Source organism: Octopus sinensis, linkage group LG13, assembly GCF_006345805.1.
Source record: "Octopus sinensis linkage group LG13, ASM634580v1, whole genome shotgun sequence".
Classification (NCBI taxonomy): Eukaryota; Metazoa; Mollusca; class Cephalopoda; order Octopoda; family Octopodidae; genus Octopus; species Octopus sinensis.
Window position 1 is genome coordinate 45,849,689 of NC_043009.1, and position 27,899 is coordinate 45,877,587.

Sequence of the window (27,899 nt, forward strand, 5' to 3'; positions counted from 1 at the left end):
ACACATGCGTAATATATATATATATATATATATATATATACATATACACACATACAAACATATACGTACAAATATTTATGACCATAACCAAAAACAATGTGTAAATGTATAAACTATATATATATATATATAAGACACACATGCGTAATATATATATATATATATATATATATATATATACATATAGACACATACAAAGATATACATACAAATATTTAGCCTGTTAGGTATGTATACGTATATAAATCTGTGTGTCTTTGCCTGTGTATCTATACTTGTCTATAGGTATATTTATATTTTATTCGTATATATCTGTATGTGTACATATACATTCTCACTACTAGATCTATTTAATCTTTCTCAGCCTGTTGGTATCCCAATCAGTATATACATTTTCGAATTAATCTTATTCCATTTATGGAAGAAGCCCCTGTTTATCATCCCTTATAGATATGCTTTCTCATTTCTACCGTCTTTCGTGTGTATTTTCATAAATATTATTGCTCTCCCAAATAAATTTTCGAAACTGCGATCAAGCTATCAACTCTGAGTCCACTGGTTCTGAAAGCGGAAACAGCTATAAGCTAATGAAGGTCACAACAAAATCTTTTGTATCTTTGTCAACTCTGTTTCCTATTGCGGCTCTGTACACGATTAACAATTATCCAGAAGCATTCGTGTATTGAGTTCTACGCCAGGTTATAAGTATGGCAATTCCTCTCAATCTGCGTTCTTGTTGGGATTTTATCCATAAATTTGTGGTTATAGAACTTAGCTGCTCTTTCTAGCGTGTTGAATCCCGCGAGTGGATTCCTTATGAGTTTAAATGTACACTGTATTTTTTGAGTTATATATATATATATATATATATATATATATATATATATGTATGTTCCTCTCTTTAGACATTCACTTCATACATATCAGCTCAATTTGATTCGTTCTCAGTCGAAAGACTCCTGTTGTTATTTCTTGTTTGTATTCGCAATTGTGTACTATGTTCTCCGTTTTCTGTCTTTGTTACAATGGGGTTTAATGCTCTTAGCTTAGACTTTTGGGCGGGGGGCAACCATATCGAACCATCTCAAGTGTAACTGTCCGAAATAGTCGTGACGTCTGGCACTTGACTGATGAAACAAGGCCACGAATGACCTGTTTTTTGCCTTTACTTCTAATTGTTGTTTTTCTTGTGCACCTTTGCATCAGCTATCTGTCTGAATTTTTTTATAGTCCTCTGTTGCGTTTTTGTTCCATTTTTATATTTATATATATATATAGCGACGTGCGTACACATTTGTGCTCACCTTACAGTAGGTACGTGTCTAAATTCTGTACGACTATTACTCTGTCTTTTAGTCCCCTCTCACTTTCTTCCCTTTTTCTTTTTCTCGCTCCCCCTCTTTCTCTCACATTTCTTGGCCTTCTCTTTCTCTAGCTCCCACTATTTCCCACTCGTTTATATCCACTATACCTTTCCTTTTTTGTCTGATTTTTTTTTCTAATCCTTCTATCCCGCTGCTCCCTACCCATCTCTCCTCCTTCCGGCCAGCCATGATCTGTGTCCAGCCAGCCATGATCTTTCTTTCATCGCTTGACCGCTGACCATCAACACCTCTTATGTCCATCACCTATGTTCCTGCCTTTAGGCATTCACTTCATACACGCCAGCTCAATTTGATTCGTTCTCAGTCGAAAGACATCTGTTGTTATTGTTGTTTCTATTCCTAATTGCGTACCGTGTTCTCCGTTTTTTGTCATTGTTGTCATAAAGATTCGCTAGCTTTATTACACAGAAGTCTAATGCTCTTAGCTTAGACTTTTTGGGGAGCAGCCAGATCGAACCATTTCAAGTGTAACTGCCCGAAATGGTCGTGACGTCTGGCACTTGACTGGGGAAAGAAGGCCACGGATGACCCGTCGTTTTTGCCTGTCCTTCTAATTGTTGTTTCTGTAATCCGCCTTTATATTGCCTATCTGCCCGAATGTTTTTATTGTCCTCTACTGCGTTTTTTCCATTATTTAATTACTCCTTTTAAATTCTAGAAAGAGAGAGAGAAAGAGAAATGAGAAGAATTTTACTTTCTTCTCGGTGTTTCTAGAATTTAAAAGGAGTAATTAGATAATTAATATGAACATATTTGAAAAAAGTATTTTCTCGCAATGTTTTTTCTTGGGTGAGAGAAAATCGAGAACAGTAAAAGTTATATATTTGTAAGAGAAAGAATTTAATGAAAAAGAAAATGTATACACGATTACCTTGTGACAATTAATATATAATTATATTTAATGAAGTTGTACACAAGATTTGCACCGTATAGCCTTCTATTGGAGCTTTTGGGAATTACGTAATTATGAAGGAGACATGAAGGTACGTCGTAGGAAGAAGGACGTCAGGAATATAAATAGAAATCATTAATTATACAGAGTATTGTGATGTGAGAGATTTTGATGATTTTGTTCAGTACTTCAGCGCATGAAATAGTTGAAGTTTTTGTCGATATTTATCTGCACGTTAATTCAGGTTGAGTATACCTAACTTGGAAGTTATGTCAAACAAAATATTCGTATTTTTGTTATGAGTATCTAACACTACATTATCTCAGGCATCCTTCCTTGCTCAAAAATGTAGAGAGATTATTTGGTAGTTAATTTTGCAAATACAGTGACCACATAACAACGCCAGTGTAGCCACAAAACTATTTCAGATATTTACACTAGTTTACGTTTAAAATATTTAGATAATGTAATTCTTCTAAAAGAAATTTATTTTACAACTTATGTTTCGCATATTAAGGATATGAAGTTTAGAATTGAGACTGGTGTATAACACGAGGAATTTCATACAATCCATCATGTTAAAAGTGGAGGAAAGCGTATCATTATGCTATCGTGTAAATAAGAATACTACTGAGAATTTTAGGTATAAAAAGTAAGAGGTTGGCAATGTATTTGAGATCGTTGTTACACGAAGAAATATATTTTGCCATAAAATATATATTTATTTGTGCGAAATATTCTATCGTTATTGTTATATAAAAAAAAGTGTCGTATATATAAAAAGATAAGTAATTTCTTTTTCGAGGTTTCAGGGGCAGCTGTGACATAGCGCGGTGCAGGACCATCCTTTGTGGAGGTCCATTTGAACCCCTCTTCTTCAAAAACATAACCTTGGCTACAGCAAAGGCGTTGATATAAAATGGCCGTTCTTTGAGGTCCGCACACCTTGCACACTCCATGTTACCTCACATTCTCTCAAGAAGAAACTAGGGAAATTATATGCATTATAGTCCCTGTTACTGTTGTTATTCTTTCTCTTCAATTTACCATTGACAGAATTATGACTGAGTAGACCTCTAACTTATTTATATGTGAATCAAACTCTACACTATGTAATAATTTTTTTTTTATTTTTTAAGACAGCAAAAACGACACTTCAAGGAGAATTGGTTGCTATTTCTAAATGTTCAGCAATCTCGTAACGGTACTCTCTTTACAAAGTGTCAAGAGGTAATGTAAAAATTGGTGATGATCAGTTTATAAATATACCTAAATATTTCATTGGTTGATTAGATTTATTATCTCACATGAAAAACATGCTAGATATACTCTTTTATTCTTTTATTTGTTTTGGACATTTGAATGGAGCACCGCCTTAACCCTTTCATTGCCAACCCAGCTGAAACCGGCTCTGGCTCTCAATACAAAAGTCTTGTTTTCATAAGTTTTGAATTAAAATCTTCCACCAAACCTTAGTCACAATTTATGTTCCTAACACTAGCTGAATGATATCTAAGTTACTTTACTAAATTCTCTGTTATATTTAAAGTAATTGAAAGAAGCACAGATCATCTCAAAATAAATACGGTAACGAAAGGGAAGACTTCAGTCGAAGAAATTAATCCCAGGATTTATTTTTTAAGACTATTACTTATTCGCTTGGCTTTCTTTTGCCGAACCGCTAAATTTCGGGGACGTAGACACATCAACACCGGTTGTCAAACGGTGATGCGGGACAAACAGAGACACAAAGACACACGCACAGACACTCACTCACACACAAACACACACACGCACAGACACTCACTCACACACAAACACACACACGCACAGACACTCACTCATACACAAACACACACACACACATACGACGTACTTCTTTCAGTTTCCGTCTACCAAATCCACTCACAAGGCCTTGGTCGGCAAGAAGCTATAATGGCAGACACTTGTTCAAGGTGGCATGCAGTGGGGCTGAACCCGGAACCTTGTGGTTCGGAATCAAGCTTCTGACGAGATAACCGCGCCTGCACTCGCAGATAGAAACGTCTAAAAATTGTTGTGGTAGTGGCTGTTGTTTATCCCTGTGGCTGTCTTGATCAAGTGGACCTATCCTCAAAGACATTCCAGCCAACCGCTACAGCCTGAATATCCCTTTCATAGAGGCATCTTCGTTAGTTCCAATATTATAATTAGTTGGGAAGCAGTGTGCATCTTGTTAGTTATATGATTTTCGTTGTTGTGATGGTGGTGCTAGGAAAATGTATTGCGTGTCTTGTTGCTTAGTTCCTCTTGTATTTGAAATGTTTTATTCGAAATAATTATCATAGGGATAGTCTTCGGAAAAGGATGTTATATATATGCATGCATACATACGTACGTGTATATATATATATATATATATATTTATTATGTAGAAGGAGCTTCTACAGGACTAGAACTGTTTCATTCAAGAGAAATCTTCAGGAAGCTAGTTAACAAGAATTGTATTGGCATTTATACATTTAGGCAGGTTTAAAGGGGTGGTGGTGGGGGACTTTTGGGGGGAAGGCATAGCGCAAAATATCATACTTGGGGGAGTAGTCAAGGAGTCAGTGGTAAATTAGATAAAAGAATAAATAAAAAAATAAAAAAAAATATATAAAAAAGAATAGAGTTTTAGGTAAATAAGGAGATTCTCACTTATACCTATACACATATGTATACATATATACACATACACACATATATATACATACACACATACATACACACACACACACATATACATATATATACACATACACATACATATACATATCTACACATACACATATATATATATACATACACTCACTCACAAGCATACACGTATACACACATGTATATATACACACACAACCACACATACATATACACACAGAAAAATATATATACATACACACATACACACATGCACACACAGCACACTAGTCCCTATATACACATATATACACATACACACATATATATACATACACATACATATACATACATATATATATATATATATATATATATATATATATATATATATATACATATGTGTACCTATACATACCTACACATACACACATATATATACATACAAATACAGACCCATTCCCTAATTTTAATTTTATTATTTTTATTATCTTCATTTATTACTTTTGTTATCTTTGACCGCTGGTCCCAAGGATCTTGGCTATGACAGCAAGTCCATTTATCTGTCTACTTGAAAACAAGCACTCATTTACGCACGCACACTCATTAGCACGTACACTCACTCATTCGTACACTCATACACATACACGCACGCACGCGTTATATTCATACATACATACATCTACATACATTCACGTGTATACACATACGTACGCGTACCTACAGATTCATGTCTACACTCTTAGAAGGCTAGTCTATACATATACACCAATAAATATATATATACACACATACATATACACCTACATACAAATACATACATATATATATATATATATATATATATATATATATATTATACTATAGGTAAACAGTAAAAATAATTACAGACATGGACGAGAGAACATGAAACACCACAGAGACGACACAAGAACCACAGGACGGGACATTCGAAGCCCTCAGTCATCAGTCAAGAACCAGATCATCTTAGCAATTTCGGCTGATTAATCTTGAGATTGCTCCGATATGGCCAGCCCGCCAAGGGAAATCTAAGCCAAGCGCATTAGATCCCCTGGAAGAAAGCTTCGATCGAATGTATACAACACGAGGACGGAAAACGAACGAAGTACACGAACAAAAATACAGAATACGTGACACCAATAAGAATACAAAAACGTAAAAACAATAACGGTAAAAATAAAAAATAAACAACAAAACAAAACCAGGACGTAGGACAAGGGTCTTTCGACAGGACGAGTTGAGTATGGGGCTGGCTTGTGAAGTTGTGCCTAATGGCCGCAGGGAGACGAACAAATACGTGTTGCTTCTGCGACTGCTGAAACGAAAAGAGCGCTCAACAGCGGCTAGCGATCTTGAGAACAAAAGACAGGAGAAAGGGACAGATGAAAAGAGAGAGAAGGTGGACGAGGGAGGAGAGAAAGAGACAGATCGAGGGGGCTGGAGTGGAGAGATAGAGAAACGTAGAAGGGGGGGAGAAGGGGGGAAGACGGATGGAGAGGGAAAGAAAGGAAGGGGAATAAGGGAGGAGAGAGCGAGAGAGAAAGAGACAGATTAGAGTCGTATGAATGCTAGAGAAAAATATACTTATCGTATAAGGACAATTGTGGATACGTAGCCGCCGATTATATAGGTAAACAGTAAAAATAATTACAGACATGGACCAGAACATGAAACACCACAGAGACGACACAAGAACCACAGGACGGGACATTCGAAGCCCTCAGTCATCAGTCAAGAACCAGATCATCTTAGCAATTTCGGCTGATTAATCTTGAGATTGCTCCGATATGGCCAGCCCGCCAAGGGAAATCTAAGCCAAGCGCATTAGATCCCCTGGAAGAAAGCTTCGAATGTATATACACATATATATACATATATATATATACACAAATACATATACACACATATATATACACACATACACATGTGCATGTATGTGAGTGTAGATACAAATTGTAGATGTGTATATATATATGTGTGTGTATATATACATGTATATAGGTATATGTATGTGTGTGTATATATATATATATATATATATATATATATATGTATATGCGAGTATGTAGAGATATAAGTATGTGCATGTGTATATATATGTGTGTATATATATGTATAGGTATGTGTATTTGTATGTATATATATATATATATGTGTGTGTGTATGTATGCATATATGTATTGTATGTATGTATGTATATGTGTATGTATATATGTGTGTAAGTGTGTGCATATATGTATATGTAAGTGTGTGTGCGTGTATGAGTATGTATTTATGTTTGCACACATGTATATGTGTGTGTGTGTATATATGGATGCGCGCGTGTGTGTGTGTGTGTATGGGTACGCATATACATGTGTATGTGCGTGTATGTGTATATGTGTATGTATGTATGTGTGTGCGTATATTTGTATATGTATGTATGTAAATGTATGTGTGTGTATATATATATATGGGTGTGTGTATGTGTATAAATGTATGTATGTATGGATGTATGGATGTATGTATGTATGTATACGTATGTATGTGTATATCTGTATATGTATGTATGTGTATGTGTGTATATATATGTGTGTATATGTATTTGTGTATATATATATATGTATATATATGTGTATATATATGTATATATATATATATATATATATATGTATTTGTATGTAGGTGTATATGTATGTGTGTATATATATACTTATTGGTGTATATGTATAGACTAGCCTTCTAAGAGTGTAGACATGAATCTGTAGGTACGCGTACGTATGTGTATATACGTGAATGTATGTAGATGTATGCATGTATGAATATAACGCGTGCGCGCGTGTATGTGTATGAGTGTACGAATGAGTGAGTGTACGTGCTAATGAGTGTGCGTGCGTGAATGAGTGCTTGTTTTCAAGTAGACAGATAAATGGACTTGCTGTCATAGCCAAGATCCTTGGGACCAGCGGTCAAAGATAACAAAAGTAATAAATGAAGATAATAAAAATAATAAAATTAAAATTAGGGAATGGGTCTGTATTTGTATGTATATATATGTGTGTATGTGTAGGTATGTATAGGTACACATATGTATATATATATATATATATATAATATATATATATATATGTATGTATATGTATGTGTATGTATATATGTGTGTATGTGTATATATGTGTATATAGGGACTAGTGTGCTGTGTGTGCATGTGTGTATGTGTGTATGTATATATATTTTTCTGTGTGTATATGTATGTGTGGTCGTGTCGTGTGTGTATATACATGTGTGTATACGTGTATGCATGTGAGTGAGTGTATGTATATATATATGTGTATGTGTAGATATGTATATGTATGTGTATGTGTATATATATGTATATGTGTGTGTGTGTATGTATGTGTGTTGTATATATGATGTATGTGTGTGTATATATGTATACATATGTGTATAGGTATAAGTGAGAATCTCCTTATCTACCTAAAACTCTATTCTTTTTATATATATATTTTTTATTTTTTTATTTATTCTTTTATCTAATTTACCACTGACTCCTTGACCACTCCCCCAAGTATGATATTTTGCGCTATGCCTACCCCCAAAAAGTCCCCCCCACCACCCCTTTAAACTGCCTAAATGTATAAATGCCAATACAATTCTTGTTAACTAGCTTCCTGAAGATTTCTCTTGAATGAAACAGTTCTAGTCCTGTAGAAGCTCCTTCTATATAATAAATTAATGTTACTCTGCTATGTATTGAGTACCTTATTTACTGTGGTTAACCCCGAATCAACCCGGGACCTACATATATATATATATATATATATATATATTATATTTATAGATATATATTATATATATATATATATATCTATATATATATATATATATATATATTATAATATATATATATATATATATATTATATATACATATATATATATATATATTAAGATACGAGTGAGCATGTATGTATACATACATGTAAACATACACATATATATGAACGTGTACTTATATATACATATACATACACATCCATATGTATGTGTGTATATACACCATATACATATATTTATCAATACACACACACGTTCGCGTACAGGTATGCATATATTCCGTTAATTAATGACGTAATTGGTTTGGGAAGTTCTAATTTTAGTCGAGGGGATGCTATGTTAAGAAAAAAACATTGAATATCTTGTAGTTATTTTAGGTCTTACCAATCAATGTATACGTAATTGAGTTATCTTAACTGGTTTTCTCTTTTTAACGTTCCTCATACTTTTTTATAGTATTGCAGATGTTTCTCTATATTATTACTGCAATTGAGTATACTAGAATTCGTAATAGTTCTTTTTTGATCATTCAATATCATGGTTAATTTAAGAATGATGCAGATATACAAGAAAGGGGGGGGGCTGACAAAATAAAATTAGAAGTATTTCATGTTGAAATGTCTAAGTTCCTAACTGATATATCGTTAAGGAGCTTTTTTTTTTAATTTCGTCTTCTTCCTTCGAGATTGACAATTTATTTAGCAGTAACACATCTCAGCCCTTGATATTTTTCAATATCGTTTCGAGCCAACGCGAAACCATCTATAAAGTGCTGCTGCTACCAAAGTAACCAAGTCTCCCTTAAATTACAACCTACATGGTTTATTTTAGTATAGAAAAACGATGGGATAATCGCGCGTATAATATGTTTGTGTGTAGATCACGAACAGGTCAGATTACAAGATAAGCGAAAATAACAAGAATTACATTTTCTACCATAGGCATAATGCCAGTGTTTTTGGAATGGGTTTCACCGATAAACCAACCAACCCTAGTATATGACTGGTACTCTGGGAGGATGAAAGAAAGGTTGAGTGTTGCGGAATTTATACTCAGAATGCAAATAGTCTGAACACAGACACAGATCACCATTCAACCGTATACCTTGATAAAGAAAATAATAATATATGTAACTGCACGGCTGAAACGAATGAAAGAATAAAAGAATAATAAGGTATATGTATATATATATATATATATATATATATATATATATATATATATATATATATATATTACTTTAAACGTTTTATAATGTTCCAAATTTTCAATTATTTTATGTCTTCTATAATTGCAGAGGTACTTTTGTGTATTTTCAAGAACCTTAGTAATAATTCCACCATTAGTCATATATCTATGTTTTAATGGACCATAATAAAGCTATTTCTCGTTTTTGTGATGAAAATTCATATTTCATTTAGAATTTCTGTAATCAAGAGAGTTATTATTGTTATTGTCATAAAAAAGTGCTTCATTTCGAATGGAATCAACGTTGTCAAAGACATCAATAACTTCAAACAAAATACTGATTTCAAAACATTGGTGCAAAAACGCTTTTTGAAGCAGTGTGTATTCAATTAAAGCGATCCCATCACTTAAGTGGAACTTTAGTTTAACGGTATCAGAATGACGAAATTTCAAAATAAACGCGCCGGTATTCGAACTCATTCTGCAAATGACTATAAACAAATATAGCAAGACATTGTAACCATCATTCTACCGATTCTACTTAACTGTTGCTACTTGAAACAAAATATTGATTTCTCCTTTCTGGCCTCACTTAGAAAGTGTGAAGCCAATGGAATTGATTTGTACTTCTGCATTCCAGCTGCGAGAGATGAAAGGTAACCTCAGGGGTTCGCATTTAAATTCTATAAAGGGTTTAGTTTCTGTCAACTCTTCTTGCTAAATCAAAATACAAAAACATTTCTTCTTGTGTAAGCAAACGTTTGTAGTCGGATTAATTAAGTTCTACAGAAATACTGGAATATATATTTGTGGAGATATATTGAGGTGTCCTGTTTAGGGTACCTCGCCGTTTTAAATGTCTTGGTGCTTAGCGTCAGATTAGCTCTCTTCGAGCAAACGCAGGATCAAACACGAACTAACCACACCCACTCTGTCCATTGTTTTTAGAGAATCGACTACATTATACTCTGTTTTCATTCATTTTTAAGTAGTATGTAATTTCAGGGGGATTTGGTTGCTATATCATGCAATCGAGGGAGCATGTAGAAACAACTTTACGTCTAATTTTCTGGTGATATAGAAACTAGTTGACCCAACAAGATATTCAATTTTATGCACATGAGCCACAATTTCTAATTCCTTGTTGATGGTGAAATATATTTCAATACAATACACATTTCGTCACACTTCCTGAGTCCATATGGTCCTTGGAATATGCCTTTCATCAACCAGGAATATTCATCCTCATGTAAAACCCGATGCATTTTCTCATTTCGCCTTCCGTTTCGACTAGCTATCCAGTATTGTTTAGTTATCGTTAGTGGTGTCGGTGTCTGCTACTGTTAATTGCATCCTTAAAAGCATCCAACACAAGATGATAGTCGTTTATAGCTTGCAGAGATTCCTGTACATGGCAACAATGAAGTATTAAACATTATTCAGTTTCCTTTCTCCGTGTCCTAATTTTCGTAGATACACTTTTAGCTTCATTTAATTACTGACAAAGACAAGTTTCACTGTGGGAAGATATTTTTACTTGAATCGATACCAATACGTTTCTGTATACTATAAGATGTTGATAAACCTGGGTCAGCCCTGATTCTTGAGATCTGTGATCGACTGCATTCCAGCTCTAAGCCTCACGTCTGTTTCGACATCACTCACTACGTGTTTCTATATGTTCCTTGTTTTATTAAGCTCTTTTCTACATATTAGGCATAGAAACATGACAAAAATTCCTATTTCTCCCTACTGTAGCAAAATGAATAGCTTTAATAAATTTTTGACCGTCGTTGGAGTTCAAAAAATCCCAGAGGAACAAGCAGCCAGTCCGTTTAAATACACATCAAATGTACTAGCTCCAGAAACTTGGAGTCACGAATTTCTACACTATAAGTGTTTAACACTTTATTTAATATTAGAGGCCAGTCAAAGGATAATCTACCCCACATAACAACAATATATTATACTTCATGAAATAAACATTTCTTGCATGTGTGTGTATAAAATTTAGTGATACTCTTCTCAGATTTTTATTTTCTTTTATTTCAATATTACTCTTATCAATTATTGGATTTCCTTTATTTTATTAATTCCACTTTCAACAAAAACACGTTTGATAGCGAAATGTTGCGTTGCATTAAATCGATCAAATATGTTTTGGTAAATATTCAAAATATTATGAAGGCTTTTAGCCTCGTGGTTAGAGTGTTAAGATAATGATCATTATGTTACGGGTTCGCTTGCTGGACAGAGTAGCGCGTTGTATCTCTGAGCAAATCACTTTATTTCACGTTGTTTTGTAGTTACTTATCTGAAATTGGGTCCTAGCCAAGAGTTAGAGTAGTTCTCTCTTTTACGCCAGGTCTCATATACTGGATGTGTTACTGGGCCAACAAGTGGATTAGACGAGAGGCTTTGGATCTTTTCGGTTTGAACGGCAGTTTTTTCTAGCGGTGTCATATGAAATTGTCACCCATAATTATGACCCTAGTAGCGATCTATTGAATTTCAATGTGTTTTAAGGTTAGGATTAGGGTTCGGGTTCGGGTTAGGGGTGGGGGAAGGGTATCTTTTTTTCTTCACAAATGTAAATAAACCCAATCTGTTTCTTAAACGAGGGACATATTCATACGGCACAGAATGCTTTTTAACTCAATAGACGTCACTGATTGGTTGAAATTGCAGAAATTGAAGGAAAAAAAACAACAAATATCTTACAAATTATAGAATTTTCTCAATAAAGCCAAGAGAAAAAGATGTTTTATAAACACATTCTACCAGTATACGAAGTTTTAAATGTTTTAGTTGCCTAGAAATTATGTTAAAAACTGCCGTTCAAACCGAAAAGATCCGAGTCTTTTTATATCTACCCCCAAATATATAGGCTCAAAAAAAAAAAATTACCAGACGCAGTGTACATACTACCAAATCGTACTTGATTGTCATTAGTGACAGCTATGCGGTTTTAAAAAATAGTTTTATTGACCCCTAAAAGCTGACCGACAAATAGAACCAGATGAATCGAAATATAGGATAGCTATTCTACTGATATATAGAAGCTTATTATAGTTGATTCTGTTATATATTATTTTGTGTATGCTTAATTATTTATCGAACCATTTCAGGCTATTTTTTAAAATTCTTATTTTGATCTTCTATAATAATGACGAGCTACTGGGAAGTTTGTTTCTTTCAGCATTCATTAATATTCACAAAGCGTTCGTTCCTCATTGAGCTCACTCAAAACGCTTTGAAGCTATTTTTGCATTTATAGTATTATTACTTTTTGTCTTCCTTGTACTTTACGAGAAACAATTATATCTATTATTTTCAAAAGTGCCACTTGCATTACAAAGAACGATTAAACATTTATGACATTCCCTACAACGAGGAAATAACTAGTCATTCATTTGAAACAGTGTGCATAGTGTGTATTACAATAAATTTTATATGAATTTTTTATTGACCAGACGTTCGATCAATGCACTTAGACTGAATAAGACATTTTAAGCTGTGCTGGCGTTATATTAGAAAGACGTTTATGAAACTGGATGCAGCTGATGTCTTTCATCGTTAACTGTTTCCTTTTTCTTTTTATATATTGAAATTATCGACATTTTTGCTCAGAACTATTCTAATCACCATAAGAATAAAAGTGTTATTCAATTATACAGCAAAAGATATGGAAATAGGTAGTCATTCCATAACACATCAGTCTACTACAATGTATTTTTTGGAACCAGCCTACTGAAACGTTGCCGATTATTAAGCTTCTTCATGTTTCGTCTCCTTCATTCGCGAAACATTCAAATGACCCTTTATTAATAATTCTATTTCCAAAGAAATAGCGAATCGTAATATCTTCTATAACTTATATACTTTGTTCGACATACTTTAAAATAGGATTTTTCCGTCCAAACATTCTGATTGCTCGTGAGCATCAAAAACTCTTTATTATATTTTCATAATCACGTGATGTTGATGTTTTTGTTGTCTGAACCCAAGATCATCCATAAACTGAGCAGATCAGCCAGCAAATCCCTTCACGACATTAACAACCTCGGGAATATCGCGACTTGGACTACATTATCTAATGTGTCCACCATTCTTACGAGACGAGAGTATGTAATACGAGGGAGATTTAAATTACATTTTGATTTGCTGCCAATTGTTTGGCTCTCCTCATTGTTTGATCACCTCATTAAGTTCTTTTAACTCGTGCAGCCAGTCGTTGCCAAACTTGACACTATAGCAGTCAGCCGTCGCCATTGGTTTCTGTTCACTGCCGTGCCTAGCAGTGTTGTGGCGTTGTGACCTGTCCAGTCCTTAATGTCAGACCTGAATTTTCTGTCTACCTTTCCTTTGCCCTCACTCAACTTTGCCCTGAAGAATGATTTTGGACTGGAAGTTGTGACGATATATATGACCGTACTACGCAAGCTTTCGTTTTTGCCTGTGCTAGGATTAGTTCCTGTCTGCGAGCGTATTTGTTGACTTGCTGCCTGACAAAGATGTACGTTTTGTTTTCTACGTAAGGGATGAGTAGTAGCCTTGTGAATCCCTTGTGCTCATATGCCTTGTTTCTTAGTTACATGTCAGCTGTAAGATTCCCACCCTCACACTATATCTAAGAATCGAATCACCAAAGACTTGTATACATTGAGTATCCATATGGTATTCAGATTCACCATGGCAGCAGAGGCCACACCGAGTCTTGCTGTTATCTCATTTTGAGGTTCGATTTATACTCGATATTTATTTCACCACCACCTTAGAAGACGTACCGGATTCTGATTTATTGAAATTATACAAGTAATTATTCAGTAACTTTTTTAATAACAAATATATAAAATATTAGCATTTCCAAACAGACCCTAAATAACAGGTCTCAAGGAATATCATATTATCTACGAGCCACAAATTCGTGTATTGTTTCATTGTCAAATTCTCCCAAAGACTTCAAGAGATGACTAATGTATTAGAGAAATCTGATGAAAACAGAATAAAAGTAATAAATGGAGTCTATAAGTAGGTGTCTTTGGATATTTTGCATTTGTTATGTTTGTAAATTCATTGTGGCTTTTATTTTTCAACAAGTAACATACATAAAGCATTTAAGTATCTAAGCGTTGATTAAAACTTATTCTTGCATCGGAGTGTAATCCTTCGTCTTGTTTTGTTTACAGAAGTGAAGTAATGCTTAGGGGTCATTCCATTGGTCTTAAACTGCTGACTGAGAAGACCGAAGGAAATAATTTCGATAAATACTGAGCTTTAATTATTGAACGTTAAGGATCCAACTTAGGGAAAATCAAAATCCCCATTGCACTTCTGTCGATGACCTAACTAATGGTTATTTTTCTCAATGGCATTACAACACTAGCTGCTTTTATGTTTATGTAGCAACTTAGACATCTAATTGTTTCACAATCGCATAATCTGGCAATTTTATTCCGTCTATCAATTAGATTTTCGCCGATGTTATCAACATATAACGCTCGTCATCTTCTGAAAATTCCTGTATCAGATACTTTTATCGTTACAGTTTCTGAAATCCCATATTTTGATATACCGTTCTATTATTAATGTACATCTTTATCATCTCCGGTTTTCAGCTGATATATCATATGTTTGACAACATTTGTTTGATTTCACTAATAACTATTTCAGGCAACCTCCTCGACTGGCTCTCAAAGATATGTTTGATATATTTCTGCTTGATTAAAACTTCAGAATCATTTCCAATATTACGCTATTATCAATATTATGTAGTTTATGATTAAAAAAAACAGAACCTTCAAACTTTCACTTAATATCTAAATATAAGATGTTTGACAAATGTGCAGACATGCTTACATAGCTATAGCTATATATGAATAGGTAAAAGTCTGTGCGTGTATATATATATATATATATATATATATATGTATATACATATATATATATATATAATATATATATATATAATATATATATGTATATACATATATATAAATATTAATATATATATGTATATATAATATATATAATATATATATATATGTATATATATATATATATACACATATACATACATATATATATACATATACATATATATATAATATATACATATATATATATATATATATATATAATATATATATATATATTATATATATATATATATATATATATATATATATGTATATATAATATATATATATATATGTATATATATATGTATACATATATATTGTTGAAATTCGGGATGGTCATATGTTTGCCATATGAACACACGCACTACATATTTGTTCTTCACTTGTTTATTAATGCTCTTATTCTAACTCATGTGTATTATCCAGTAATCTTTCGTCACGCATCTGTGACCTCTTCAGCGACACTTTTCGTATTCGTGTATGCTCTTGCAGAACAGTAATAAACGAGTGAAGGACAAATATATGGTGCGTGTACTTACTTAGCCAAAACAAATGACCATCCCGAAACAGCAGGATACTTGCAACGCAAATGCATAAACGTGTGTGTGTGTGTATGTAACTATATATGTTTTTCTTCGTTTTATTTAAGTTGAGAATCGCTAACAAAGCGAAAAGACTTTATGAGTTAAGAGATTTCGCGGTGGTTGTAAATATGTGGTTGAGATAATGCGTTCTTTGAATTGTCGATGCATATATCCAAATGTGTGCACCTGCTCACATAAGAATCACCGATTATGCATGTATGTATGTATGTATGTATGTATGTATGTATGTATGTATGTATGTGTATATGTATGCTTGTATCTAATAGATAATAGCCACCTCAATCAATCTTCCTCATCCCGTGATAATCGCCATTATATCTGTATAGTCTAAGATGACTTTTAAGACCTGCAATACTTCGAACATTTGTAGTAGATAAGGTTCAAAATTACTACGGGGTTTATAACTTTCTTCAGATTTGGTAATCTTATGCACACACACGTCTCTTTTCAAACCCAGACTCAACGCTAGCAATATCTTCCTTCACCAGAGATCTCAATCTATTTTTTTCAGTAGCTTTCTTTTCCTTGAATTGAACATCTATTTGCAGTTTTACTAAGCTGTCATGTATCGTTTCTTTGGAGTATGTTATGGTCGCTCTCCATATCATAATATACCATAAAATATCTGCTTGGACAGACATGCATGTGATATGCATAGAAGATGCCCTGCCCATCATATTTTATTTTGTACTAGATAGGACTCAGTAGACACAGAGCCAGATCCCTTGAAGTTTCTTAGTATCTGATCTCACATTTTCCTATTTTAACTTTAAAAAAAAGTGGACAAAGCTAGTACTAGATTATTAAGAAGTACTGGGTCGGTTCTCTTCTTCAACGAGAAACACCAATGTTCATTCACTGAAACAATGAAATGAAATATATATATATATATACACATTTACATATATGCATGTACGTATATATATATATATGGGATGTTATTACTCCGTATGAAATCAAAGTCTCACGTAGCAAGCTTCATAATTATTGGGATTTCTTTCGATAAGAAAAATATGGTAACCTTGTTAATGGACAAATAATGAATGTTTGTGCACCAATACGATGTTGAGCACGCCTCACTGTTCCGTATTACACACAAATACACACACACATACACACACACACACACATACACACACTCACTCGTATATATATCGTTACAGACAGATGAATAGAAAAGTATGCCATCTTTCAATGAACATGCAATTTTAGTCTCAGTTTGCAAAATATAGATTGTCAGATATCTCTCCAAGACACGTTGCTTTACATTTCATATTAAAATGCAAAAATAAAGAAATAATAACAAAACGATTCGTTGTGCAAGTACAACAAATAAATTTATTAATCTATATATATCAAAAGCAATAATGAAATAAGGGAGGGTTTAGTTGATACTGTCGACTGAATATTTGACTAGTGCTTTATTTTATCCAAAGAATGAAAAGCGAATTTGGCCCCGGCAGGATTTGAACTCAGAACGTAAAATGCAGTCGATGAGCTCACGGTTGGAGTAACCATGTTTGGCACAATTTTGCTCTTTTGTTTGTTTTAGTTTTCTAAAATTCTTCATGTGATTCCTTGTTATTTTGTGATAGTAATTCAGTTTTCATATTGTATTTTTACAGATCGATTCTTAAAGCTTCCGGTGCCAGCCCATTCCTTGGACCATTATTTTTTGACAGTGATGGCCATATACAGATATCGAATTTTATAATCAAAAACCTAATACACGATGGAGAAAAAGTGACATGGAGAGAGATAGGCTATATTCGCAATGGTGATGTCAGGATTCGTGAGCCTATATGGCCCATTGACCATATTCTACCAACATCTGTGAACGGACGTACGCGTTATCGGATTGTTACGAACCCTGTTAAACCTTTTGTAATGGAAGAGGCTCCTCATAAGGATTACAACGAATGTATGTCAGATACACCGTGTTTGAAACTATCCTCAAAGGATAAAGAACGGACTATAGAAGCTCTTCGAGACTTCGAAGCTGGTGTGTTAAATCAGAGTAACCCTTGGGAAATACGTTGTTGTCGAGGGTTATCCATTGACTTATTAAATAAGTTGTCTATCGACTTAGATTTCGACTTTACATTATTTCTCGTTTTTGATAAATCCTATGGAGCCTACAGTAACGGATCGTGGAATGGTATGATTGAAGATCTCCTCGAGAGCACAGCACATATTGCCATGGCAGCCTTTAGCATCACCAAGTCACGTGTCAAAGCTATTGATTTTACGGATCCTTATTTTTTCTCAGGGTTTTCTATCCTAGTTGCTGATCGTGTCAGGGATCCACATATGCAAGCATTTTTGGAACCTTTTTCCATAGGTGTATGGTTTGCGATTTTTATCAGCGCCACAGTCACTGCCGTTGCAATGGCCTTGTTTGAGTGGAACAGTCCATTTGGACTAAATCCATGGGGACGAAAACGAAAGTCAAACTATACAATGGCTTCCGGATTAAACATGGTATATTCTGTATTATTTGGTCATACAGTCAGCACCAAATCCCCGAAAGCATGGCCAAGTAAAGTCATGCAAAATTTCTGGGCATTTGCTGCAATATTTATTATAGCAAGCTATACTGCCAATCTTGCTGCCTTCATAGCCGGGAAAAATAATGGAGTCGGATATAATGGAATCTATGACAGCAGAGTAAGTAATTCCTCTCTCTTTCTCTCTCTCTTACTTGAATAACACGTTTTTGAAACAATATCTACTTTGCAAGGATTGTGTTGAATTCATTTTAAATATATATTTTAAAATTCTTTCATAAATTCTGAAAAGATACAATTTAAAACAATTGTGATTGGTTTACATTGAACAAGCATTAATAGGAAGGCTTGAAATTACTAAAGAATAGATATAATTACACATTAAACCATATTAGAAATACTCGCAAGAAATATTTCTGTTGTGTTTAATATTAATTGCATATGTGTTTTCAATTATCATCAACCTGTTATATAAATTTTACATTTAAAAGAATATATATAGTTTACCATGATACATATATATATATATATATATTATATATATATATATATATTATATATATATATATATATTAAGTCTAACTGCAATTATTTGACTAGAATATATTATTTTATAAGAAATAATCTTCACTTCTAAAAGTTACTAACGATATATATATATATATATATATATATGTATACACATGTATATATATATATATATATATACAAGCGTAGAAACACGCACACATGCATATATGCTTATATACATATATATATATAATATATGTGCAAGCATACAGACATATATACACGCATATATATATATATATATATATATATATATATGTGTGTGTGTGTGTCTGTGTATGTTTCTCTGTGTGTGTGGTGTGTGTGTGTGTGTGTATGGCTTGACATAAATAACTATAAGAAATATTGATCTTATGCTATCATAAAGAAAGTAGCAACTCATTCATGAATACTTCAGAAAATTTATTAAGAAAGTAACCCAATATATGACTTTATATCAATATTACTTATTATTGGAAAAATGAAAGGTTTCAAAACATTCACTCGGTTTGTGTCTGCAGTGCTGTGGATATTTTGCAACATATTGATCCGTTTCCGCCTCAATTTAATTCAATTTACCTGATTCTTTGTGTTACCTTTGGCGCAAATGTTTTATTTTGAAGTAATATTTTTATTCTAATTTGTGGTTTTGTTGATATTTAACCCCAGATTAACTAGGATGTAGTAGACTGTGATCAGAGGCGTTCCACTTGTGACAAGCTGTCTATTATTTAAATACCATTACTTCATTTTTAAGACGTCAAGATCTCATTTGCAGGAAATTTAGTTGCTAATTTTACGAAGTCGAGTGACCACCGAAAGGGCACTTCATAAAAATGTGAACTGACAAATAGTTAGATAAAGCACTATTTTAATTAGTTTTTTTCAGAATTAAGATGCAGTTTGAAATTACTAGTTTTCTGCCATTGTTTAACTCTGAGTTAGCCAAGATAGGCAGACTTACGACCAACTGCCTCTTGAGCAAAACGATCTTTTCATTCTTTATTGCTATATTACAAAATGTGTCCTTCCGATTTTCAGGATCGTATGATGTGCATTAGGCCTGCTTTGGATGGCTTTGCTTGCAAGTCGAAGCTCCGATATTATTTGCTTGTTTATCTATACTTTGTATTGTTTACTACTGCGTAGAAATATATTGATTTCATTGTTTAAATACAACTTGTTAGATATACAACACTGTATAAAGAAGACTGTTTTGGCGTTCATTCCTGTTTTCAGGATATTTGTGATGTCAGTAGGACGAAGTTGCTGCAGCTAGAAATAATTTATGGGTCACGGAATCACTAGAACGTTATTGCCTAGCATGGATGGATAAACACTATGCGAAACATAAATAAAAACGTCTCGGTATCATGTAAGAGCATATATTTCGACATCAAATACACAATCATATTATTGTCAAATTGCATTCTACTTTCATTTATTCAAATTGAAACAGGATGAACGTGTGTAAGAATTGATTATTGCAACGAAACTGACATAATAAATTCCTAAAATATATGACATTTGCTGTCACCCGAACATCTCTGTATGTCTGTTACTCCATCAAAACTGTCTACTCTAGTATTCTATAAAGTAACGAAAAAATCGAAAACGTTCTATCAGTTGAGCTGAGCAACATTAGTCAATTCTGTTTTCACGATGTATTTTGGTGTACGATTCTTAGGAAGAGAGGTTATGATTGATTAGCTTAAGGTTAGCACTGATTGAACAGAACTATCTTCAAAGTTATCCTCTCTGTGACTATCCTGTCTTCTTTGCATCCATTATTCATCTTGTTTGTTTAAGAACGTGGGACAAATCGTGAGGGCAGGTAGATTTTCCCTCGTCGGGTCGTCTACCTGTATGTTATATAAATTTTGTTTCAGTTTTAGGAAAAGAATAAGCGTTAGAATTAAGGTTTACGGTGAAAAAGCCTTAGATCGGTGACTAATGTAATTGTAAAATTAAAAGACAGATGATATAAAGACAGTTCTTCAAGGTTTTCTAATATAGGCACATCGTAGCAAATGGCAAGAACACTATATTCAATTTTATGACGTGTGCTTATTTTATGATTTTAAAAAGTAAAGGGAAGGACAAGGAATATTGCCATATTTTGTCCTGCTCTCTATAACAATTCTGAAATCTACATTGTGGGCTATGCAATAATTGTTTGTGTAAGTGCACAGTGGAGAAAGTACGTTCCTTAAAAAGTACAACGGTGAATTAAGGTAGACTTTAACTTCATTTGTGTGACAAAATATTCCTCATTTCACGATTCGTTTGTCAAGTCAACTGTATGACATATTCAATGATGTCAGTGGCAATCATCCTTTACTACACAGCCACAAACTTTCGAGCCAGTTTTAACTGATGAAGCAACGGAAATTGCCGAAACTGACGTCAATATTAAAAATACTGGGCGAAAGATAGTGTATACGTTTACTTTTGTATGCGTTGATAGCAGCATTAGAACAGTTTACTTACTTCTAGCAATGCACGTGTTTCTAAGACCCAAATCACATTTAGTGACAATTATATATATATATATATATATATATATATATATATATATACACAAACACACAGACACACACTCACACATAAACCTATATACTCTTTACTATTTTACTTGTTTCAGTCATTTGACTGCGGTCATGCTGGAGCACCGCCTTTAGTCGAGCAACTCGACCCCGGGACTTATTCTTTGTAAGCCCAGTACTTATTCTATCGGTCTCTTTTGCCGAAACGCTAAGTTACGGGGACATAAACACACCAGCATCGGTTGTCAAGCAATGCTAGGGGACAAACACAGACACACAAACATACACGCACATATATATATATATATATGTAAAATAATATGTTACAATTACTCAATAGTCAAGATAAAACTCTGAGTTTCAGATGCCGAAGTGGAAATCCACAACACCATCTCTTCGGTTATCTGACCATCTGAAAAACGGTATGAAAAAATACCGTTATACAAAGGGAAATTACTTTATTATAATTCTGCTCGCGAACCCACGTGCGTACTTATACGTCACTATGAAAACATACGTGTTCATATATATATATATTATATATATATATACACAAACACACAGACACACACTCACACATAAACCTATATACTCTTTACTATTTTACTTGTTTCAGTCATTTGACTGCGGTCATGCTGGAGCACCGCCTTTAGTCGAGCAACTCGACCCCGGGACTTATTCTTTGTAAGCCCAGTACTTATTCTATCGGTCTCTTTTGCCGAAACGCTAAGTTACGGGGACATAAACACACCAGCATCGGTTGTCAAGCAATGCTAGGGGACAAACACAGACACACAAACATACACGCACATATATATATATATATATGTAAAATAATATGTTACAATTACTCAATAGTCAAGATAAAACTCTGAGTTTCAGATGCCGAAGTGGAAATCCACAACACCATCTCTTCGGTTATCTGACCATCTGAAAAACGGTATGAAAAAATACCGTTATACAAAGGGAAATTACTTTATTATAATTCTGCTCGCGAACCCACGTGCGTACTTATACGTCACTATGAAAACATACGTGTTCATATATATATATATATATATATATATATATATAATAACAAATTAATAAATAAAACATATGCATATATACATACATATATGTACGTACCTACATCTACATGTATATATACATGCATATATGGGTACAGGACACCAAAAAAAAAACGTCGAACACAATGAGAAACGAAAACATTAACACAAAACCAAAGAAATGGACATTTTTCTTAAACAACGAAAAAATAGAGTACAGGACATACAACACAAGGAAAATTCCCCTTCTTCAGTCGCCTCTGTTTCATCTACTCCGCGTTTCGAAGGTCAAGGCAAGACGCGACTTCGTTGAAACATTCTTTCCCGTAAAAAGCAAATTAAATAAAAGTTGAGATTTTTTTGCGGAGGGGTAAAAATGGTGACAAAAACAGGACAGTAAAGACAGGACAAAGATATATATATATATATATATATATATATATATATATATCAGGCACATGGTGTCATTACTCAGGGTAGGCATTTGGTGACATTTATGTAGTAAAACACGCAAAAAAGAAGCGAAACACAGGCGCGCGACTGAGTTGGATGCAGAATTGCCTCTGCCTTTATAGCGCGTAAAGAAAACACTGTTGAAGGTTTGTACGCAGCATGTGTACTACAGCAGTACTAGACGTAGTTTTAATACTGGAATGGTAAGGCAGGGGCTAATTATGCATTTATTTTTTCCTTGGTTTCATTTACGTTTTTCTTCTTCTCCCCTTCTTCTTCGCCTTCTTTCTTCCAACTTGTTGTTGTTGTTGTTTTTGTGCTTGTTGTTGTTGTTGTTGTTGTTGTTGTTGTTCTTCTTCTTCTTCTTCTTCTTCTTCTTCTTCTTCTTCTTGTTCTTCTTCTTCTTCTTCTTCTTGTTGTTCTTCTTCTTGTTCTTCTTCTTTTCTTCTCTTCCTTCTTCTTCACACATGCGTTTGTATTCTTTGTATATATATATTTGAAAATGCAAAAGATAAAATGAAGAAATAATATATATATATATATATATATATATATATATATATATATATATATATATATTATTTCTTCATTTTTTTTTTTGCTTTTTCAAATATTTCTTTTATATTTTTTATGTTCTTTTCTCTTTCATGTGAATATATTTTTGTATGTACACTTGTAAGAAGAACAATTCTTTTTGCTATTTAAGCAGGCAGTAAAGCATACATTTTACGGTTAGAAAACGGCCACTTGAAGCTCGAAAGTGATTTCAGAAAAACTCACTATAACATTATTATTAAGATTAAAATAAAAATCGTCCTCTAAAAAGAGACATCCCTCTTTTTCTTTCAAAGTTATATATATACACACACACACACACACACACACATATATATATATATATATATATTATATATATATATATATATAATTTAAAAATAGGATAAAATCTTCACAAGAAATTATCAAGTAGTTAGCGTGAAAAACCTCATAAGAGAAAAGATCTGTAAATTTTTTCACTTGAATATATTTATTTAGATTATATAGAGGGCATTATTACACATAAATGCCGCACGCTAGGAGGGACTCTTAAAGTCAAAACTACCAAAATAAACATATCGTACCGAATGCAAGTCTCGAAGCAAGTCATTTAAAAACAGAATTTAGCTGCATATCACCAGTGATTTCGTAATCAACGCAGTGGCTGCGTCCCTTACTCATCAGTACAGCGAGATTCAAGATATATAATGAATGAACAAAATCAACATACCAGACGAACAACGATCGTATCCACATTTATGTGTAATAATGCCCTCTATATAATATAAATATATATATATTATGTGTGTGTGTGGGTGTGTGTGTGTGTGTGTGTGTGTGTGTGTGTGTGCGTGTGTATTTATATGTGTGTGTGTGCATGTGTTTGTTTGTGTGTATATGTGTATATATTCGTATTTATACATATATATATATATATATATATATATATATATATATATATATATATGAATACGAATATATATATACACTCACTCATACACACGCACACATATTTGTATAATGTATGCGTGTGTATGACAGAGGATTTTGTTTCGTGTCATAAACACACTAATATTAATGTCTGAAATATGGTGAAGTAATGTACGTGTGATACAAAAATTATCACATGTAGTGATTTTCACAGAATTCCAGCAGTGTCCTAGCGGACATTTATATAATTTCAGTTCACTTCACTTACGTATCTTCATATATGTATCTGTAGTGTCCGTCCTGTAGGGTAGTTTTCTTTTTCTGTAACACCTGAAGCTGATATTGTATTCTAACAAAGTGTAAACAAATGTCATTTTCTTTCTGTCTACAGTGAGAAAAAAAGTTATTACCTGACTAGTTTCGCTTTTCACTTCATTTATATCTGAAATACTATAACATTTGATCTGCCTGTGTATTATAATTTTATTAATTGAAATATACATGTTAATATATAATGTTAATCTGATACACACACATACACACACACACACACACACACACACATATTGTAAATTATGAAGAACATTATGCTATTATTTGGGATTAAAGGATTAGAGATGTCTTGGGTTGATATACAATTGTGATGAATTATAAAATTTCGTAAGGCGGCGAGCTGGCAGAAACGTTAGCACGCCGGGCGAAATGCGTAGCCGTATTTCGTCTACGTTCTGAGTTCAAATTCCGTCGAAGTCGACTTTGCCTTTCATCCTTTCGGGGTCGATTAAATAAGTACCAGTTACGCACTGAGGTCGATATAATCGACTTAATCCGTTTGTCTGTCCTTGTGTGTCCCCTCTGTATTTAGCCCCTTGTGAGTAGTAAAGAAATAGAAATATAGAATTTCGTTTTATCTTCTGTGCTAAGGGGTATGTATGTAATCCATTGATTAGACATATGACTTATTTATATTTTTTAATGGATACCAAGCTCGATTGTTGCCCACAGGTCAGTCCTGACTAAGCAAACATCTTTACTTCTATTCCGTAAAAAATTCCATTGCCGTTCTTCTGTCAAGCTTTATTTCTTAAGTTGAATCAGTCGAGCGACCCATCTTCCTGCTGATCTTGATCCTTTTACTACTGTTGTCTCCTCAAATAAAAAGTGCTTCGACTTTAGTAGTTTATCACGAATGTCTGTTTTATGGAATTGCATTCTTTGTATTTCCTTGTTAATTCTTTGATATATTACGTTGATCGTTTTATGAATCTCACAGCAGCCTCTCATTACATTTCATTTTCTTTCCTTTTGTACCACCCAACATACTAACTGGTTGCTTCAGACCTGTTTCGTTACTCGTTGCTTTCTAAATGTTGAGACTGATTTCCATAAATAAATGAATAAATAAATGAAAATTCAAAAAAAATTAAAAACATACTTATGATCAAAGCTATTCCATCTTTCGCGCTGTTGTGGTTTGTATATTAAGGAGTACATTGACCAATGTATCTTTCTTTTCTCGGAGAGTGATAGTATGTTATTTGAAGTCAAAATGTTACTATTTCTAGCGGGTGTTTTCGATAGGAGGAAGTGATATTTAGGAATCTATTAGTGTAGAATATTAGATATAATAAAGATCCGATCGATAATTTGGAATCTTTTCTATTGTCTCTAGTTTTACCTCAAGGCTATTTTCGTTTATATTGTCGAGATAGAAATTGTTAATGGTCGCCTGTTATCTCAATTTGTCTCAGTTCAAGGCTTTCTTCCAACTTGAATAAACATTTCAAACTGGCAACAGTAATTCCTTTACACAACAACCAAAAGAGAAGTATCTACATTTTTTGTTAATTTGGTCTTCAATAGTATTATTTAGGCAGATCGAATAAATATTTCGATAAGATTTCTGGAAGAATATGTTGAATATGGATTAATCATCAGATTTTTCAGTTGTTTCTTCCAATAAATAACAAGCATTATATCTATATTTACTTTTTAAGGATTTCTTTCCCGATAGTTCAGTATTCAATGATCGATGCGAAACCAATCAATGGTTTCTCTACATGTCAGCACATCGAACTTCTCCCGCAGTAAATAAATAATGATTCGAAAACTTTGGGCTTCGTATTTTGTGACAAAGGAAGAAGCGAACGGCGAAATAACTGTTTTGAAATATGTACGACGGTGGGCTGAAAAGTTCATAAGACGATTATAAGGGAGTGATGCTGGAGCTGTGAAGTCTTGGATGCATTTATTTCCACTGACATCTGACTGTTCGAAGAATATTTCAAAAGTAACTAGTAAGAATAGTAGAATCGACAAAATTTGGCATCGTGGTGTTATCAAGTACCTGCAGAAAAGGGGTTTATCCCTCAGCGACATTCATGATGACATGATTACTGCATTAGAGGATGACCCTCCAGCTTTGTCAACGGCGCAAATGTGGGTAGTTGTGTTTAGAAGTAAGGGGGAGAATCTTGGAGATGACAAAAACGTCTGGAGGTCCTGCAACTGCTACCACCAAGGAAAATCTTGATCGATCTTGTTCTCCACTCAATGATGGAATGCAGACGATTGACTAGAAATCACATAGCCAAAGCTATTGGCATATCCCGTTAGAGACTTGAGAATATTCTGCACAATAAACTTGGTATGACAAAGTTTTCTACTCTGTGAGTGCCACGTCTTCTGACGCCTGATCAAAAGTGCACCAGTCTGATCACATCAAGGGAAAATATGACTTTGTTCGAGGCAAATTCAGCTTGTTTCCTTGAACATTTCCTAACCCAGATGAGTTTTAGGGTCACTACTTTGAGCCCGAGAAAAAAGACAATCCATGAACTTGA

At 33.5% G+C, this 27,899-nt stretch overlaps 1 protein-coding gene across 2 annotated transcripts in view; it reads left to right on the top strand.

Moving 5' to 3' along the window:
- The window catches only part of LOC115218291 (glutamate receptor ionotropic, NMDA 3A-like), an 810,188-nt gene that overhangs the window by 543,345 nt on the left and 238,944 nt on the right, over nt 1–27,899 (top strand). For both annotated transcript variants that reach the window (XM_036508342.1, XM_036508343.1), the window contains exon 4: nt 18,111–19,152. In XM_036508342.1, coding sequence (XP_036364235.1) covers nt 18,111–19,152 — 1,042 coding nt within the window. The remainder of the gene's footprint in view (nt 1–18,110; nt 19,153–27,899) is intronic.